General features: G+C 41.5%; 1 protein-coding gene across 16 annotated transcripts in view; it reads right to left on the bottom strand.

The window, feature by feature from the left end:
• RBFOX1 (RNA binding fox-1 homolog 1) overlaps nucleotides 1–19,584 on the bottom strand; it is a 2,485,711-nt gene that overhangs the window by 1,390,383 nt on the left and 1,075,744 nt on the right. For all 16 annotated transcript variants that reach the window (XM_077985562.1, XM_077985561.1, XM_077985605.1 and 13 more), the window contains one exon: nucleotides 4,757–4,819. In XM_077985562.1, coding sequence (XP_077841688.1) covers nucleotides 4,757–4,819 — 63 coding nt within the window. The remainder of the gene's footprint in view (nucleotides 1–4,756; nucleotides 4,820–19,584) is intronic.

The following is a 19,584-nucleotide window of genomic DNA, read 5'->3' as shown; positions in this document are numbered from 1 at the left end:
AGACCCATACTGGTCTTTCATCTAATGTTGATGTTACATTTCTCTCACACAACACCCCCATCGAAAGCTGAGATGCATTTATCTATCTCTTCATCCTTCCATCCCTCTATTTGCTAGACCATTATTATATCCAACAAGTACTGATGGTCAGCTATGGGGCAGCACTACAGTAGATGCCGTGGAAATAATCAGAGGTGATACACTATTTGAATAATCAGCATGCATTAGGCACCAACCAGCTAGAACAGACAAATGCTGTGGCATTGAGCACAGTCCCAGGGGACCATTAAACCTTTAGTTCTGGATCAAGGGTAAATGCAAGGAAGCAGAACATATGGAACGGCAGGGAATAGAGGACACTTTGGGGTTTGAGACAGTAGCAATTTATCAATCAGAGTCTTAATTGATCTATAACAGATAAGTGTCAGCCTAGGTACAAGGGCAGACAATTCCGACTTAGCCCCTGTATTTATAAGGCTGCTAGTCTAAAGCCATCCTATACAACAATACAGTAGCAGGTTACGAGCCACATGCTCTTAAATTTAAATTAATGAACTCTCCTGACACAAAGAAATGATAAATATTTGAGATGATAGATAGGCTAACTACACTGACCTGATTACTATACAGTATATGTATAGAAACATCACTATGTGCCCCATGAATATGTGCAATTATTATTTGTCAATTAAAAATAAAGTAACACATTTATGTTACTTTAAATAACATGATGGCTCACGCCTGTAATCCCAGCACTTTGGGAGGCCGAGGTGGGAGGACCACCTAAGGTCAGGAGTTTCAGACCAGCCTGGCCAACATGGCGAAATCCAGTCTCTACTAAAAATACAAAAATGAGCTGGGCGTGGTGGAGGGTGCCTGTAATCCCAGCTACTTGGGAGGCTGAGGCAGGAGAATCGCTTGAACCCGGCAGGTAAAGGTTGTAGTGAGCTGAGATTGTGCCACTGCACTCCAGCCTAGGTGACAGAGTGAGGCTCTGTCCCATAAATAATTATGATAACAACATTAAAGTAACAAATTTTTTTAAATAACATTTTTTTAAAAACCACTTAGTTTTCAGTTAGTTTTCAGGTGTAATAGTCACATTTCAAGTGTTCAATTGCTCCATCTGGCTGGTGGTTACCATATTGAACAGCAGCACAGATAAAGAATATTCCTTATCTATTCTCTTAGCAGGGTCAACTATGTAAGGTGATACGTATGTTAAGTAGCTTGATTGTAGTAATCATTTCACAAGGGATACGTACATTAACATGTCTCATATATACCTTAAATCTATGCAATTTTAAAAAATTAAATTGTATTTTTATTTCAATACTTTTGGGGTACAGGTGGTTTTTAGTTACATGGATAAGTTCTTTAGTGGTGATTTCTGATATTTTGGCTCACCGCCACCCAAGCAACTCATAACCCAAGCAGTGTACACTCTACCCAATACTTAGAAAACCTCCCAGTTTTCAGGAAATGCTGAAGCCTGAACTTCAAAGGCATGAAAAGATAGATGTGGCATGTAGGGAATTAGACATGGAATTTCCTTTCTTATTAGGAACAAAAGCTGCAAGTCTTATCTCCTGTGTGACACAAGCATTAGCTGATCAGGGTTACGCTAAGTCATTCTAAGGTAACTAACAGCTAATACACCATCTTTCTAGTTCTTTCTATCTCCGCCTCCTTCTTCTTCTCTGTACCCTCAACCTCCTCCCAACCTTCCCCCTCTGAGTCACCAAAGCCCATTATATTATGACTATGCTTTTGAAATAGATGCAATTCTTACTTGTCAATAATACCTCAGTAAGACTTGGAGAAAAAAAATATTCCTATAATCACAGAACTGGTGTATTGGATAACACTAGACCAAAGAAAAAGAAAAAAATAAAGTTTGCACAATTAATTAATGATAAACGTGATGCAGCATGCCATGGGATTTTTAACCTGACGGGAAAATAGAGATCAAGGAAGACTTCTCTTGGAAGTTAAATTTTCAAGTTGTAGAAAATCATGCTGAGGCTTAAGTTCCACCACTGACCCTGCTACTATAAGCTTTCTGTGACTTTCCTCTTAGCACACAGATAACAACAAAGGGATGTGGAGAGCTAGAAAAAGATGCTGCTTCCTGGGAGCTCACTCTCTTACATCATGTGCATTGGCCAATCTGTTCTTCTAGACCTGTCAAAGTAGAAGTGAAAGCTTTGAAGAAGAATATTGAGGGAATAAAATCCAACCATCAGAAAGACCCATACTGGTCTCTTGTCTAAGGTCAATGCTATCTTTCTCCCGTTTACACAATACTCCATCAGGAGTTAAGATGCACTCATCTACCTATTCAGTTTTCCATTCTTGTACCTGTCTGACTATCATTATATCCTGCAAGTACTGATGGTCTACCAGCACTACAGTAAATGCTATGGGTATCATCAGAGGTGATATACTATTGAACAATCAGCAATCCAAAGGGTCCTGATGCAAAGGAAACATTCTGGAAAAAAATAAACAAGAATAACCAAATTTTGGAAGCAGGAAATGAAAATTAATTTTCTGAAGCCAATGGAGACATCAAAACTCTGATTCAGACTAAAATATGGCATTCTTCCCAACATCAGCCCAGGCCCAGTGTCAGCCATGAACAAATTCCAACTATTAAGTCATCGCTCCCTCTAAAATCCTGCAAGAGACTGGAGCAATTTCTCCACCAGCATGTATCCAACATGTTATGGGTGAAGAGCACACAAAACCCAGGCATGTGGCCAGCTTAGATGTCAAATCATTTGCCTTCCTGACAACCAGGTGACGTCCCAGAACTCAGTGTTTGTTCCGGAGGAAGTGACTGCTTGGTCTCGGAAGTGGATTGAGGTTCGCTGGACCAGAGAAGCTGCAATCCCAGGGACAGTTTGGAAATCTACTAGATACGCTGAGAGGAGTCAGTACCCATAAACCTCCCCAATGATGAATCTTGCCATTTCTTCCTTTCTAAAATGATTTGTTTCAAAAAAAAATTATATCTGCTCACTGGTTTAGAGCAGTAAATTAATACTTTTTTTAATGTCTCTTTTTAGACGGCAGTTGTAGATACAGAAATACCATATCCATAGACAAATTAACATGAGCTCCCTTACATCCCTGTACTAATTATCTTAGGGACCACAGCCTCCCTTAGGTTAGAAGTTCCAATCCCAATGCAGGTTTGGAACAGGAATTTCTTTCAGAGAAGCAGCAATTTGAATCATGTTCAGAAGACAGAGGAATGAGAAGGTCATGTATGACCTGAAAACCCATCCTTGAAACCTTTTGTCCTCCATCCCTCCCCTCCCTGCCCCAGCACTAACAAAGGCATCTAAGAGAAAGACGCTGCTTGAAACAGAAAAAGATCAAGTAACAAGCATATTTAACTTTACACTAAATAGATTTGAACAGACTTCATGCCAAACAGCCCCCTCCTTTTTACTTACAAAACCTCCCAGTTTTCAAGAAATGCTGAAGCCTGAACTTCAAAGGCATGAAAAGATAGCTGTGGCATGTAGGGAATTAGAGATGGAATTTCCTTTATTATTAGGAACAAAAGCTGCGAGTCTAATCTCCTGTGTGATACAAGCGTTAGCTGATCAGGGTTACACTAAGTCATCCTGATGTAGCTAACAGCTAATACACAGTCTTTTTAGTTCTTTCTATCTCCGCCTCCTTCTTCTCTACATTTGAATATGCAAATTCCAGGACAATAGAAAGAGTCCTGCAACCCCACTGAGGGCAAAAGAATTCCCTTTGATCAGCATCTTCCAGGCCTGGAGTCCCATGGCCTCCAATTCTACCTGCTCCTTTATGACATGGGCTGATATTTGATATATCAAATTATACTCCAGCACTTTCAGAAGTAGAACCTGCTAAAAAATTCTGCATTCCTATGAAGGAAGCTACATCTTGAAAAATAAATATTTCTTTCAGCTAGCCTTTTAAAATTTTGATATTTATTGTTAAATTATTACAGATTTCTTCCTAAAACAAGGTATTTACCCATAAAACTATTGCAGAGGAGGGCCAATATCAGAGACTTTGTGCAGGTGCTACTCCAAATGCTAGAGTATATATGTATATATAAAAAAAAGAGAGCTGAGAAAATTGGACAAAATATTGCTAGCTTCACCAAAAATAAAGTCCTTGCATGCAATGAGAAAGGCAGAAAGCGGAAAAGTGCTTACTTGCTGAAAACAAATGAAATTTCTAAAATGTACCCCAGCATCTTAAAGTACAAAAATTTTTTTGCAGTAATTTTCATATCATAGTCACGTATTCCAGCTCAAAAAGAGCAAATGAATTGTTCTTAAATGCCTCAAGAAATACATGCTCTCAGTAACTGATCTGTATTTGCTGGCATTTCTTTCTACTTTGGAGGGTCATGTGACTCAGAAGGGGGACAGAATGTCTCCTGATGAGAAAACCTTAGGGGGGAGAAAAAGAAACCACAAACACATTTTATTTTAATCCCCAGCTAATAAAGGCACAGTTAACCCACTGATAACCTCACACATTTCCCAGGTTCACTGGGGAGGGAGGGCTAAAGGAGGGTGGTTCTACCTTGCAGGCCCTCTTCTCATCTCTGGTACAATAGGGCAGAAGAGAAAGACATAGGCAGGCGGCAAAGTTTTTGTAACAACTTCAAACCTGCAGAAAAGAGCTTTTCATAGAGAACAGGATCAAAGACATGGATATATTTATGGAATGAATGTTCGAAATGGGTTGCACTTACTGAATGCTGAGTCCGATCAAGGAAGCTGTAAGTTCCACTTGCATGAGTTCTTTGACCAGTTTCCTAAAGAAGAAAAGGGGGAACGACTTTAGTATCAAGAAATGTATTCTTTAATTTTGTCTGCACTTTTTTTGTCATACTAATATAGACCAACTTCCAAAATAGGTTCTGACTATACTGCGAATTTAACAGCAATAATGGTGATGATGAGGATGAAAATGATTCAGTTCTTCAATATATTTTCATTACATCCTCTTGGATCCCGGTAAAGAAGGTGTTATTATCTTCTCTATTTCATAAGAGGGAACTGAGGCCCAGACAGCTCCCACAGTTCCCAAGACGTTGATGTACATCGTGAACCCCGAATTTGAACTCGGGCAAGTAGACACCAAGCTTGGAAGCACTCTACTGTATTCTTCTATTACACCATGAGTTCCTGTCACAGGAGGTGTTCAAGGGAAGACTGGAGATTGACATTTCAGATATATCACTGTGGATTTTCTTCCTGGGAATTAGCTTGGATGAAATGAATTCTACATTTCCTTTCAACTCTAGAACTGCAGGATTCTATAATGCTGATTCAGGTGATACTTAAAGTTCAAATACAGAAATGATTTAATTTTGCAATGAGTAGTATTACGATATAAGGTATCCCAGCAGTAATAAATTCCATAAATATGGCTATCAGCACCCAGAGGGAGTAAGATACATGTTCATTGATATTTAAATAAACCAAATATCACCTGAACTGCAAATGGCCATCATAATCTCCTATAGTTCAGTGAGTTGAAAGACAGGTCATCTCCTACCAGAAAAACCAAGATTTCTGGGAGATCTGAAAGACGTTTATGGCATCCTATACCCAAGGGGGCTGGGATACTGACTTGTTTCCTCTCTGGGGAGAAACTTAAGTAGCAGAGATGGGACTGCTTTGTAGGGGTCTGGAATCCTGATCCATTGCTCACTGAATTACTCTTATAAAGTAGCAATACAATTTACACCAAGACTCAATACAATTCACAAGATTTAGAGGTAAATTTAAAACATTATTTGCAGATATGTTTAGACAATATACTACCTTCCCTAATGTGATAGGTATATCTAGATATATAGATATACAGATATACATATCTGTATGTATACATACATATAAATGAAGATCACATATGTGTATGTATGTGGATATATATATATGTGTGTGTGTGTGTGTAGTCTTCACATCTGGTGAGTCCCCTTGTGTTGATAAATTACAACACCTAAGAACCTCAAATGACTTCAAAATATTGGAAAGAAGGGGGATCTGCAGAGAGACCCAAGAATAGATACAGCTATTAAGTGGTTGAAATGGTGGTGATAGTATTCACCCTTCAACAGCCTTTTTCTTTGCATTTTGATGTCTTCAATTTCTTTCAACTAATAAAAATGACCAATCTCATGGGCTAGTGTCAACAAATGGCAATGATGCACTCATTCACCACACGTCTATCTATCCATCCATCCATCCATCCATGTATCCATCCATCCATCCATCCATCCATCCATCCATCCACCCACCCACCCACCCACCCACCTATCCACCTACCCATCCACCCAACCATTCACCCATCCACCCATCTACCCATTCACCCATCCATCCATCCACCCACCCATCCACCCACCTATCCACCCAGAGACCCATTGATCCATCCATCCATCCATCCACCCACCCACCTACCCGTTCATCCATCCATCCTCCCACCCACCCACCCATCTATCTATCCATCTGGCTCCCATCCATCTATCCATCCAGCCACCAACCTACCCATCCATCTATCTTTCCAATCATCCTTGGCTTCACTACCTTCTAGCTTTGTGACCATGGTCAAGTCACTCAACCTTTCTTTGTCTCGGTTTCTTCATCATTAAAATGGAATAAACAGTATCTGCCTCAAGGAATTCAGGTGAATATTAAAAGTTAATATTTGTAAAACACTTAGCATTGTGCCTGGCACAAAGTCCGTGCTTTTTAAAAGTTTATTGTTTATTAAGCCTTTTAAATGTCAGGTAGTGTCCCCCTGGTGCCTACAGTCCAGTGGGGAAGATAGATAGATCTTCATCGGGGACATTGGGGAAGGCTTCATCAAGGAAGTGGCAATGGAGCTGACATCGTAAAGCTGAGAAGTGGAAGAACATGATTTGGGAAGAATGGTTAGAACAGTTAGAATATAAATAGTCAAAATACATGGTTCTCATCTATAAATTCACAGTATGCCTCCACTGCAGGATTATCTGAGTCCTAATAATTATAGTAGTTGTAGTTTCATTGAATCCATACTACATTCCAAACTTCATATCGAAATTTGCATGCATCATCTCATTTATTAAAAATGATAGCTACCATGGTCAGGTTCAACCTTTTCAGCTCCTACTCCCTCTTTCCTGTGACTTCCTCCATCTCCGAACACATCCTTACATTCTAAGATCCAGCTAAATCAAATACTTAAGACACAATGCACTAGTATTCCTTTAGCCCTTTGATTACAACCTTCTCTCATCCTAAACTGCCCTTCACCCGGCCCCATTTGAACTCATGGAAGGTCTTGAGTCTTGAGACTTGAACATCTACCCAAGCGTGCTCTCTGTAGCTTTCACTGACCCTTCCAGTGGGCCTGAATTTTACGGGAGGTCCCTATGGCCATTCACATATTCTTCTATTAGAAGCAGAATTATATATCCTTGTAACTTTTTGTGGACTTGCCCTACCCAGGCTGTGAATTTCTGGAAGGCAAGGGCAATGTTTAATTCAACACTGTAACTTTGTAGTCTGGGACAAGGCCCCTTACATACTGCTCACGACACTGGGTAGCCTAAGAAGTAATTCCTCCTTGCCCCAGAGGGTTGCAGCACCAAGAAAGGACATTGACCTTCATTCCAGAAAGACGTTTCTCTGAGCAACAGGGCTTTCTCTGGTGCTACCATACTTGGTACCCAGGTAATAACATTTAATTTCATGTCCATGTGAGTCCAAACCCACACCTTTACATCTGTTTTTAATCCAACCTGCAGTTGAAATGAATTTTATAGCCCCCTCCTTTCCACTAATAAGAATCTGTCAAGTCCTTTAGGGGGATTATTTTATAAAAACAGAGGCTGAGAACCATTGTCATAAAGTGAGAACAGAAATGATCATTAACAATGGCCCCAGACAGCAAGAAAACCCTAATATGCTCTCTAGAGTTGCAGAGGAGTGATGTAGTGTTATTTTTTTCTTTTTAACTAAGATTGTTCAGAGTTTGCAATTACTCTTGCAAACTACGTGAAGAGCCATTTGTGACCAGGGAGAATCTCGGCTCCCAGTGGAATTGGGCAGAATTTTCATTGTACCAAGACTACACGAGAGCTAAAGAGCTGCGAGTGAAGGAAACTCAGAGGACATTGGAACAAAGTCAGGCAGAATGAAGGTGAATGCTCAGTTCATGCATTAGCTACCTTCACCTCTGCACTCCATCCAAATGGATGCACAAAATAGCAAACCGATTACTTCCAAAACACTGGTGTTGATGACCCTTGGACATCCAGAATGTAGTTTAAGTTTCTAACTCTGACTCTCTGAACAGGGCTGGCTACTGCAACGTTTCTGTTTCCATAGACTCTGCCATCAACTGCTTCATAGACTTCCCCAGGCGACGATTGCAATGCCATCTCCTCCTGCCTCCAGGCTTGCACCCCATGCAGGGCAAGCAGTGTGATCCTTACAAAATGTAAATGTGACCGTGTCACTTAATCGTTTAAATCCTACATTACTGGCTTCCCATTTCATTCCAAACCTACCTTACCCCTGACATCCTTAACGATTTGCTCCTGGACACAGCTCCAGCCTTATTTATTTATTAGTGAGAAGGTCACACTTCCCCCCGGTTCTGGATACCAGCGCCATGGACTTTCCCATTCTGGACCCATTTACTTTCCCATTCACTCCCCACCTGCCACAGGGATGCCTAGCATGCTATGCCTTTGACGGGGGATACTCTTAGCACCTAATTAACCCCAATGCATTGCTGCTTCCTGATGGAACCCTCCGACCACATGGCTTTAAGAGCCCATCATCCTTTCTTCATAGCCCACATCCCAGCTCTTGTTTTGCATCCAATTAAAAATTATTTTAAAAAATTATTTGATGAAAGTTTGCCCGTCTCACCAGCATGTTAGTTAGCTCCATAAGGGTGGAGCTGTGTGGGTTTTGCTCACTATTTTAACTCTGATCACAATGCCATGGATATGGCAGACATTCAATAAATATTTATCCAAGGAAGAAAAGATGGAAGGTAGAGAAACAGGGAGGGAGGAAGGAAGGAACGAAGGAACTATCGGCTTAGTCATCCTATGGCTAATTTTAGAAACAGCCTCCCCAAAAGTCATTTCCCTCCCCCATCTCTGTCTAGCATAGTGCCAGAAATTGGGTCTGAAGCGCATGATCCTGGCTCCATTAGTAAGTGCTATATTGAGAAGAGACGAAACCTCACTCTATCTAGGTTCAATTTTCTCCTAGGAATTTGCAAGGCACACTTAAGTTTCACCAGTAACTGTGGGGTCACTCTTCTCTGCCACGTGTGCAGAAAAAAGCAAAAGTTGCAATGAGGAGAGAGAAGAAGAAGAGAGTAGAAGGGCCATGGAGGAGGGTTTTGGGGTGGGAGGGTAAGGGTTGCCTTGTTTCCTGATTACATAGCAGTTCAGAAATGCTGGTCCCTCCTGGGACTGGGCACGCCGCCTGACTTTTAGTGCTAAAACTTGCTTCTGTGCTCCTATGCCGTGTAAGAAACATGCCCATTTATTGAGTGAACGTGAATGGGTTTCTGTTGTTTGCAAACAATGCAATTACGCATAAGACCATTTCAGAGGGTGGTGCCTCACCTAAGTTGGGATTTTGTACCCACCCTGCAGGCAGAGAAGCAAACTGTATCTTGATCATATCAGGGACTGTGATTGCATACACGCTCTCCAAGCCTCACAGCAGCCCCTGACCTCATTTAGGTGTCTGGCATTTAACTGTCCTTTAAAGGATCCTGAAGCTGAACCAGCAAACTGCCCAGGGTTGCCTGGTACCACTCAGGGATTATGATACGCGATTCCTGGTGGTAGAGAGGTTAGTGCCCATCACACCTGGGATGGGAGAAGTGAACCAGGACAGGAAGTGCACTGAAGCCTCCTGAGACTGGAGGTAGAGGCCCTCCCCATGGGAATCCAGTGACTCCCAGCCACATAACAGGAAGCTACTTAGCAGTAACCATTACTGCAGTCAGGGTATCTGACTGGCCTCAGTCTGCCATGCAGAAGATTCACACGTCCCTGGATTCACCGCAGGATCACTGCACCCTGAGCTCCAGCCTCAGAAGCAATACACAATGTTACTGTAAACCTGTGGTTCCTTTTCTAAGGACAGCCTTGGGTTAAAGCACCACCTTTCCCTGCCATCAGGTGTAGGCATTTCACACAGTGAGGACAGCATGAAATATCCTTTGACTTCAGGAGCGGATTCTCCAACATCATCTCCTTTTGCTTCCCATCCCATCCCCACATCAGATGCTTGGCCTCTGTGACGAGCATTCCCCAAAGAGAGATTCTTTTTCTCCCTTTATATTTGTTGAGTGAACTGAACAAGAACAAAACCCCAAAGCCAATAGTTCTTTTTTTTTTCTTTTTTTTGAGACAGAGTCTCGTACTGTCACCCAGGCTGGAATGCAGTGGCATGATCTCGGCTCACTGCAACCTCTGCCTCCCAAGTTGACGCCATTCTCCTGCCTCAGCCTCCCGAGTAGCTGGGATTACAGGTGCCCACCACCTCGCCCAGCTAATTTTTTGTATTTTTAGTAGAGACGGGGTTTCACCATATTGGCCAGGGTGGTCTCGAACTCCTGACCTCGTGATTTGCCCACCTCAGCCTCCCAAAGTGCCGGGATTACAGGTGTGAGACACCGTACCTGGCCAAGCCAATAGTTCTAAACTAAAAGGAAATGTCCTAGCATCTCTGATATCACTGTGCCTGGTCACTACCTGTTTCCTCTATCTAGGATTCTGTTCCGTTTTTTTTAAACCACTGGTAAATGTGCACCTGTTCTTCACAGCTTCAGGGAGTCCTTGCTGACTTCCCAAGCACAATGAATCATGCCCTCTTCCCCACTCTTAGAATCCAGTTAGTATCTCTATAGACTCATCATTCGTAGACGTCTGTCTCTACATCTGTCTTCTCTATTGGAGTGGCAGCACCTCAAAGCATCAGGCTGTGCCTAGTCATATTCATGAGTGACAGTACAGTTTGACAAGTAATTTGACATCCTACAGGTTTCAGACAGAGATTTGGTTTCAAAATCAGTTCTCTCATTAGTTCTGGGGGCAAGCTGCTTGACCACTTGGAGCTTCAGTTTTTTTATCCATAGAATGGGTATAATAATGCCCACCTCAGAGGGTTGACGTGAGGACACTACTACTAAATTACCTGGCACTACTACCAAATAAATATTTCTCAAGCCAAAGAGCCAAGAACTATGCCTACTTCTTCAACAATAGTTCTTTCAATAAACAAAGTCTTATTGTGCTTTGCAAAATTTTGCCAAGGCGATAAGATCATCCAGATGACTTTCAGCATAGCCTAGTGTCATAAGCCATCACGGCACCTGCCACGTAGTAAGTGCTCATTGAAGAGTCCTAAAAATAAGGACCAATGAGGCTGTTCTCTCACTGATCACATATAATTGTAGCCGCTATCCCAAGGTTTTTATGTGGCTTACGCTGTTTGAAGGCAATAAGCGGCTGGGTGTGGTGGCTCACGCCTGTAATCCCAGCACATTCGGAGGCTGAGAAGGGCGGATCACAAGGTCAGGAGTTCGAGACCAGCCTGGCCAATATGGTGAAACTCTGTCTCTACTAAAAATGCAAAAATTAACTGGGCATGGTGGCAGGCGCCTATATTCCCAGCTCCTTGGGAGGCTGAGGCAGGAAAATCGCTTGAACCTGGGAGGCAGAGGTTGCAGTGAACTGAGATTGTGCCACTGCACTCCAGCCTGGGCGACACAGCAAGACTCTGTCTCAAAATAACAATAATAATACTAAAGTCAATAAGCATCATTGCATTTGCAATAAACAAGTGCATTAAACATTGCACTTAAATGCAATTAGTCTTTCTGCTCCTTTTAATCTGGCTGCATTTGCCCATTCAGCAAGGGCTCAGGTATAGTCTCTGTGTCTGCTTCATGGAAGGGCTCCTCCCAGCCTGCCTCTGTAGGGAAGCAAACTTCTCCCCGAAGCTCCAGGGACCTCCGAGAGACTAACAATATTACACCCCACACACCGCCTCCCTTTGAGCCTTATTGTTGGTGTGTTTAATTTCCTGTCTTGGCCTTACAGGAGATTTCTAATGTTTGGGCTGTAGGGTATGTTCTGATTAAAAATAATCCTCCCAATTATGGCTTGGCATGAGCCTCCTGTCAGGCGCACTCTGCCACCAGCTCCGCTTCCCTGTCAGCAATAATTGTGTCTGCAGTGCCTAACTGTAAATGAAAACCCAAGGGGCAAGTTTGGGTCCCTGGTTCCTGGGCCGCGCCGGATCTTTTAATTTGCACTGTCTGTCAAAAGGATGCAACTGTGTGTACTCCAAAGAAATCCTCAGACTCTCAGATTCAAGGCCAGAGAGAGAAGAGGTACCACAGCCTTCTCAGAAAAATTGCATTTGAACCCGCCAGAGATAACAGGGTGTGTGTAAGGCAATGAGGCTCTTTTTACTTGGCTCCAAACTTTAGCTAGACCCGGTATGAAAAGGGAAGCTGAACTCCAGGGAAATTTCAAGGTATATTTATATTATTTCTCCACCGAGTACATAAGACGGGCCATTGAATTCAAAACAGGTGAATGCAATGGTTTGAAAGGAAATATACATGTGAGACCTGATTATTCCAATCTCTATAAAATTAAAACTTCCTGGGTATAGGGTGAGAGGAGAGAGGTAAGTCTTTTCAGCTGGGAAATATCATCAAGGTATTCCTGTAAAAGCAGAGAGATGTCCCTCTGGCCGGGCTCGGATTAGGCACTTGAAATATGCTGTAGGGTTTAAAAAGTGGCACAGGGAGACAGCTACCGAGTAAAGTTGTTTTAGGAGTGATAGTGGGGAAATACTTTTGGTGTTCCTCTACATCCCCCGTATCTGTTTTTCTAAGAACGGCACCTGCTATTCCAGACAGCATTTGCACCTCTTATTCCACAACTCCTGATACCTGGTCGAATATCCTGCTCTTTGCATAAAGAGGGGATGCAATTTATGCATCCAGTGCATACCAAATACAACACCAATGCATTTCCCCAAGAAACTGCCGCTCCGGCTCAGCCTAGCTTCAAGGGGCTTCTTTTACTTACGACATATATTTTGGTGACTAAGTCATCCAGGTAAGACCCACTCAGAGCCATAGGAGCACGATGTTCAGGTGCAGGCAACCCTGTCAGTCAGCAAACTAGGGTCCACGAGGCAAGTCAACACACAGCCAGTATTTTTATTAAAAAAAAATGTTTCTCGGCCGGGCGCGGTGGCTCAAGCCTGTAATCCCAGCACTTTGGGAGGCCGAGACGGGCGGATCACGAGGTCAGGATATCGAGACCGTCCTGGCTACCACGGTGAAAACCCGTCTCTACTAAAAATACAAAAAAATTAGCCAGGCGTGGTGGTGGGCGCCTGTAGTCCCAGCTACTCGGAGGCTGAGGCAGGAGAATGGTGTGAACCCGGGAGACGGAGCTTGCAGTGAGCCGAGATCGCGCCACTATACTCCAGCCCGGGCAAGTGAGCGAGACTCCACCTCAAAAAAAAAAAAAAAAAGTGTCTCTGGGATGCAGTCATGTGCATTCATTTATGTAAGTGTTATCTAAGATTGCTTTCATGCCACAAAAGCGAAGCGGAACAGTTGATCCAACATGTGGCTTGCAAGCTCAAGAACATGGATTCACACACAGAGCCACAAGGATCTACATTAGGAATAAGCAAATAATAATCACAATCCAAACAAATAAATATAGAAATAACATAGATGATAATGTATAGGATGTGCAAATAACAATCCAAATAGATAAATATACAATGTAAATGATTATAATTTATAAAAATATGTAGATAACATTCCAAATAACTATGTAAATAATACAAATTATCATTTATAAAAATAGGTAAATAACCTAAATAAATACATAAATGAATAAATGATTATAAAATATGTAAATAACAATCAAAATAAACTTATATAAATATGACTACCATTTATAAAAATATGTAAACAACCTAAATAAATATATAAATGATGATAACTTATAAAAATATGCAAATAAGCTAAATGAATGTATGAATGGTTATAATGTATAAAAATATGTAAATAATCCAAATAAATATATAAATATAAATTACCATTTATAAAAACATAAGTAATAATTCAAATGAATATATAAATAATATAATTATAATTGACATAAATATGTAAATAACAATCCAAATAAACATATAAATAACACAAACAATCATGTATAAAATATAGAAATAATTATCGAAATAGAGAAATACATAACATAAAAGATTATAATTTATAAAAATACATAGATAATCTAAAGATATATATAATATAAATATCATTTATAAAAATATATAGTTAAAACTCCATGTATTATTTAGATTGTTATATCATTTTATATATTACATATGATTAAATGATATTGTATAATGACTTAATATTATTATTAAATGTTATATGACTTATTTGTATATGTATTTAGATCAATTAGAAATAAATAATCTGGTATAAATAAGAAATAATTTATTTCTTTTCCGTTTAGCCTTGGACAATATTAACAGCTATAATGATGATTATTATCCAACACCAAGTATTTACCATGTACTAGGCACTTTACTTGCACAAGCCCCTCTAAGCACAACCACCACTATTTCTCTTTTGAGGATGACCTGGTAGGCACTTAAGAATGTGAAAGAACTTGCTGCAGGTTTTACCACTAGTCAACAGCAAAGCCAGAATGGAAATTCAGTTCTGTGTGACTCTAAAGTCCTTATGCTGATGTAATATTTAGTCTGTCTCTCCTTTTTTAAAAATAGAGATGTTGTCTAGTTTGACTTTTTGGGTGGCACCTTTGGGTTCATGTCTAGCAAAAGGAGATAAGGTATAAGCACCAAGTTCACAAAGCAGCTTCTCTGAAATTTCTTCCTGTACCAATCCCACCATGAACCTAGAGAATTCCACGTTTCCACCACTTAAATGGGGGGATTTCAGGTGGCCTGTGACATCTCCTTAGAGATGCTGAGTGCAAGGCACAGTATATCAGAGAAAACGATGACTTTTAATTCCTGCAGACAGATTCTTTTAGGTTGAATGACAAAAGACAGGCAGAAATGGATGGCAACTGCTGACTGATTACGGATATTGCCCAGAATTGTTTGGGAGATGAAAATGCTCCTTCCCACCACAGTAGAAATGGCCAGTGACTTCTTCTGGCCAAGAAGAATGAGCCTTCTCAGCTAATGCTCCTGAGTTCCCGTGAACTGAGTTTACCCAAATCCATCAGTTCTGGAGCTAGCCTGGCACACACTTGCTATTAAGAAGGCCAAAGGATTTCATCCATGAAGAAATCACTAGACTTCTTACGTGAAAATGACTCTGACATAAAAGGAGGGCTAATCTCTGCAAAAATCTAATGCAGAAAGTTCCATTCGTTTCAACGCACGAGCGATAACTGAGAGGCCTCAGTGTCTCTTGCAACTTGCCAAGCTCCAGGAGCAGGGCTTGAAGGGAAAGGAGATCCCCTGTGTGGTTTCCATCCATAATTCAACTCTCAGCTCAAATACTGCTTCCTTAGCAAAGTCTCCTCTGATCAGTTCCTGCAGCAAATCTAGGACAGGTTCCCTTGTCACTGCATTTATCTCAGTTATAACTATACAGCAAAACATAAGCATTTGATTAGTACCTATCTGTCCCACTAGGCTGAATGCTCCCTTAGGACTCAGACATGGAGCGTTTTGCACCCCACCAAATACTCTGCACTCAACACAGTACCTAGAGCAAAACCAACGCTCTTTAAATATGGGCTCAGCGAAGGAGTGAATAGTTCTAGAAAGATACCACATGTTTCTCTGCCATCTGAGACCCAGGGGCTTTCACGGACCACCCTGCACTGACAGCTCCTTCTTTAAGCTCAACTTCCTACCTACCTCATGTCCAGCTCCAAAGGGGTCAGTTACAGGACAGACCATGATATTCAGAGGCAAGTGCATACACGAAGACAGAGCTTTGAATTTGGAAGTCATACCCACTCAGGTGCAACTGGCAGCTCCAGCATTTGTGAGTTGCGTGACCTTGGGTGAGTTACTGTCCATCTTTGGCCTAAATTATCTAATGCACGAGGTAGAAATGAAAAGTACTATTTTACAGTATTCTCACAATGATCAAATGAGGTAATACAGGAAAAAAAAAAAAAAAAGGCTGACAGTATCACTAGAGTATGTGTTTAAAAAGCTGTACCTACTTGAGTCATACTGAAGTCCTCCCAAACTGAAGAGGGCCTTGAGAGACAAGTAAAAGTGATGGAAATTATTGTGACTTACAGGAACTCAGTAAATATCTATCTGGGAATGATAGGGACATATGCATGTGAGTGTGCATAAATAAAGACAATGCCAACAGCAAGAAAATAATAAAAATTAACAGGAAGAAGAAGGAGGAGGAGGAGGAGCATCTAATGTTTACTCTGTGTCATGCAGTGTGATAAACAAGTTGCATGCAGCATTGCACCGACATCCCTATGCCCTGGGCAGCATTATCTCCAATTCACAGATGAAGTATGATGCCCAGAGAAGGTAAGTAATGGTACATGTTTTCACTGAGAAGCCACACCTTGAACTGTGGTCTGAATGGCAGTTATGCTATATTTGCTCTCAATGAGAATGCTTCCATCCCAAGTAGACATCACATGCTTATGACTACACAAGGAAGGATTTGGGATAACCTGACAAGGACACTGACGTGCTTTTACAAGCAAGGAGCTCAGATGTGCCATGGGGCTGTGACTGGCTCTCACACACGCAGGAATCTGCCCCACCGTGCATCACCCATTCCCAACCGATTCACTTTCGCTATTATCCATCATCTCACTAGTTCTGTTGATTGTTGTCATTGGAGAGAGAAATCATGCAACAGGTTTACAAAGCAGTGTCTCTCAGATACAGCAGTTCCTTTATTTATTTATGTATGTATTGATTGATTGATTGATTGAGACAGAGTCTCACTCTGTCACCCAGGCTGGAGTATAGTCAGTGGCATGATCTGGGCTCACTGAAACTTCCACCTCCCTTCTCCTGCCTCAGCATCCTCAGTAGCTGACACCACAGGGGTGCACTACCATGCCCGGCTAGTTTTTGTATTTTTGGTAGAGAGACAGGGTTTTACCATGTTGGCCAGGCTGGTCTCGAACTCCTGGCATCAAGTGATCCACCTGCTGCGGCCTCCCAAAGTGCTGGCATCACAGGCAAGCACCACCATGCCGGTCACTGACACAGAAATTCTAAGGAGCATTTTCTCTCTGAGTACATCATTCCCAGCCCTGAATCTCCCCTCCTCAGGCATACAGCTCTGTAGGGAAGACAGTCCTCCAGATTCCAAGTGCCCTCCTCCTCTGTTAGCAACACCAGGTTAAATCCACCACTTCCAAGGAGGTGGGATGGAGGAGGGATACAGTAATTTGGGAGCTCACAAGAGGGTGCAATGCGGCCAGCTTTATAGAGCCAGGATAAAAAAAACACATGATTGGGAATTCATGGAACTTTTGTTCATTAATCATCTTTTTCTTTTCATTCTTTTTTTTTTTTTTTTTGAGACGGAGTCTCACTCTATTTCCCAGGCTAGAGTGCAATGGGAAGATCTTGGCTCACTGCAATCTCCGCCTCCTGGGTTCAAGCGATTCTCCTTCCTCAGCCTCCTGAGTAGCTGGGACTACAGACACCTGCCACCACGTCTGGGTAATTTTTGTATTTTAGTAAAGATGGGGTTTGGGCCGGGTGCGGTGGCTCATGCCTGTAATCCCAGCACTTTGGGAGGACGAGGTGGGCGGATCACGAGGTCAGGAGTTCGAGACCAGCCTGACCAACATGGTGAAACCCCGTCTCTACCAAAAATACAAAAATCAGCTAGGCGTGGTAGTGTGCGCGTGTAATCCCAGCTACTGAAGAGGCTGAGGCAGGAGAATAGCCTGAACTCGGGAGGCGGAGGTTGCAGTGAGCTGAGATCACGCCACTGCACTCCAGCCTGGGCAACAGAGTGGGACTTCATCTCAAAAAAAAAAAAAAAAAAAAAAAAAGGACAGGGTTTCACCATGTTGGCCAGACTGGTCTCGAACTCGTGACCTCATGATCCACCCGCCTCGGCCTCCCAAAGTGCTGGGATTACAGGCATGAGCCACTGCGCCCAGCCCATTAATCATCTTTTCCTTTGAATGTATTTCTCAATTAAAAGTAGTTTTCCATTTCTATTACTAAGATTAATGTGTCAACAATACACAACGGCATAAACGGGACCGGAGTGCAGAAGGAAAAGAAAGAGACAAAATAACGCAAAAAGCAAACCTTCAGTACATAGCGTGATATATTTACTCAGATTACTGCTTTATTTACACCACTGAGAACACTTTATTTTTGAGCTTCATAACTCATTGCTCTCAAAAGAAAAAGAAACTAGCTAGCTGCCACCTACTTCAACATGGAGAAAGAAAACACACCATAAAGAAAGCCCATCCTCCGCTCTGTAGGTCTCGATTTTTAAAAAAATTCTATTTAATATGTATTGGACTCCAGAGCACCTTATTATCTTATTTAATTCAGACCCAGGAAGATGTCTCAGAATGAAAATGGCACTGAAGTAATCGGAACTAAGCTCTGAAATGTGGACATCATATTTTCTTCAGAGAGATAATCAGCTTATCAGAATTCATTTCAACCTGAGAAAGGTCTCACAACTACACTGAAAATTCAAGCCGGTCTCATCATCTCAAGAAAGTAATCTCAAGGAAATAGGAAAACGATCAAGGCAAACTTGGTGCCGTTAACTTTAGGAATAAGAACTGCAAGTATTATATCCCAACAGAATCACTGTCAGTGGGGTTGGCCCCCAAGTATGGGAGACAACCCCACATAAAATATGTGAAGTGGCTTCACTAATACCATTATTTTTCAAGTCATTTATGCTACTTTTCAAAGATGCATTCACTACATTCTTTACGTCTAAAAATTCTCCCTAAGTTACTATTCTGAAAAAAGTTTTAAAAATATATTTTTCTAAATTAATCACTAAAAGGGGCATGAGTTTAGTCTCATGTCTGCTAATTACCAGACATTTGGTCTTGATTAGGTTATTTAACTCTCTCTGGGCCTCAGTCTCCTGTTTGCACAAGGAAGAGGTTAGACCTTCTTGTTTTAAAAATGTTCTTTCTTTTTAACTGCAACAGATGACCCAGTTCGTATGCATCCTCACAAGAGGAAAATCAACAAGCTTAAGAACAAAGATACCCCAAAAGTGCACATATGTTTCAATGCTGTCAATACCAGGATAGATATACTGTGTACCTCTCAGTGTGACACGTTCCTACCCACAAGAAGAAAAAAATTAAACAAAACATAAAATCCATCTAGTCAGAAAGGGATATCTAACTTTTTTAAAAAGCCCATGGATTTCAGAAGATAAAAGAAAATTCCTGATAGTCAATCCTTCATGTTCAGCAAAGAACAACCAAGCCATTTGGTACAATGCTCCAGAAAAATAGACAATGAA

This window comes from Macaca mulatta, chromosome 20, assembly GCF_049350105.2.
Source record: "Macaca mulatta isolate MMU2019108-1 chromosome 20, T2T-MMU8v2.0, whole genome shotgun sequence".
NCBI classification, from domain to species: domain Eukaryota; kingdom Metazoa; phylum Chordata; class Mammalia; order Primates; family Cercopithecidae; genus Macaca; species Macaca mulatta.
This window is presented reverse-complemented; position numbering and strand designations above follow the sequence as displayed.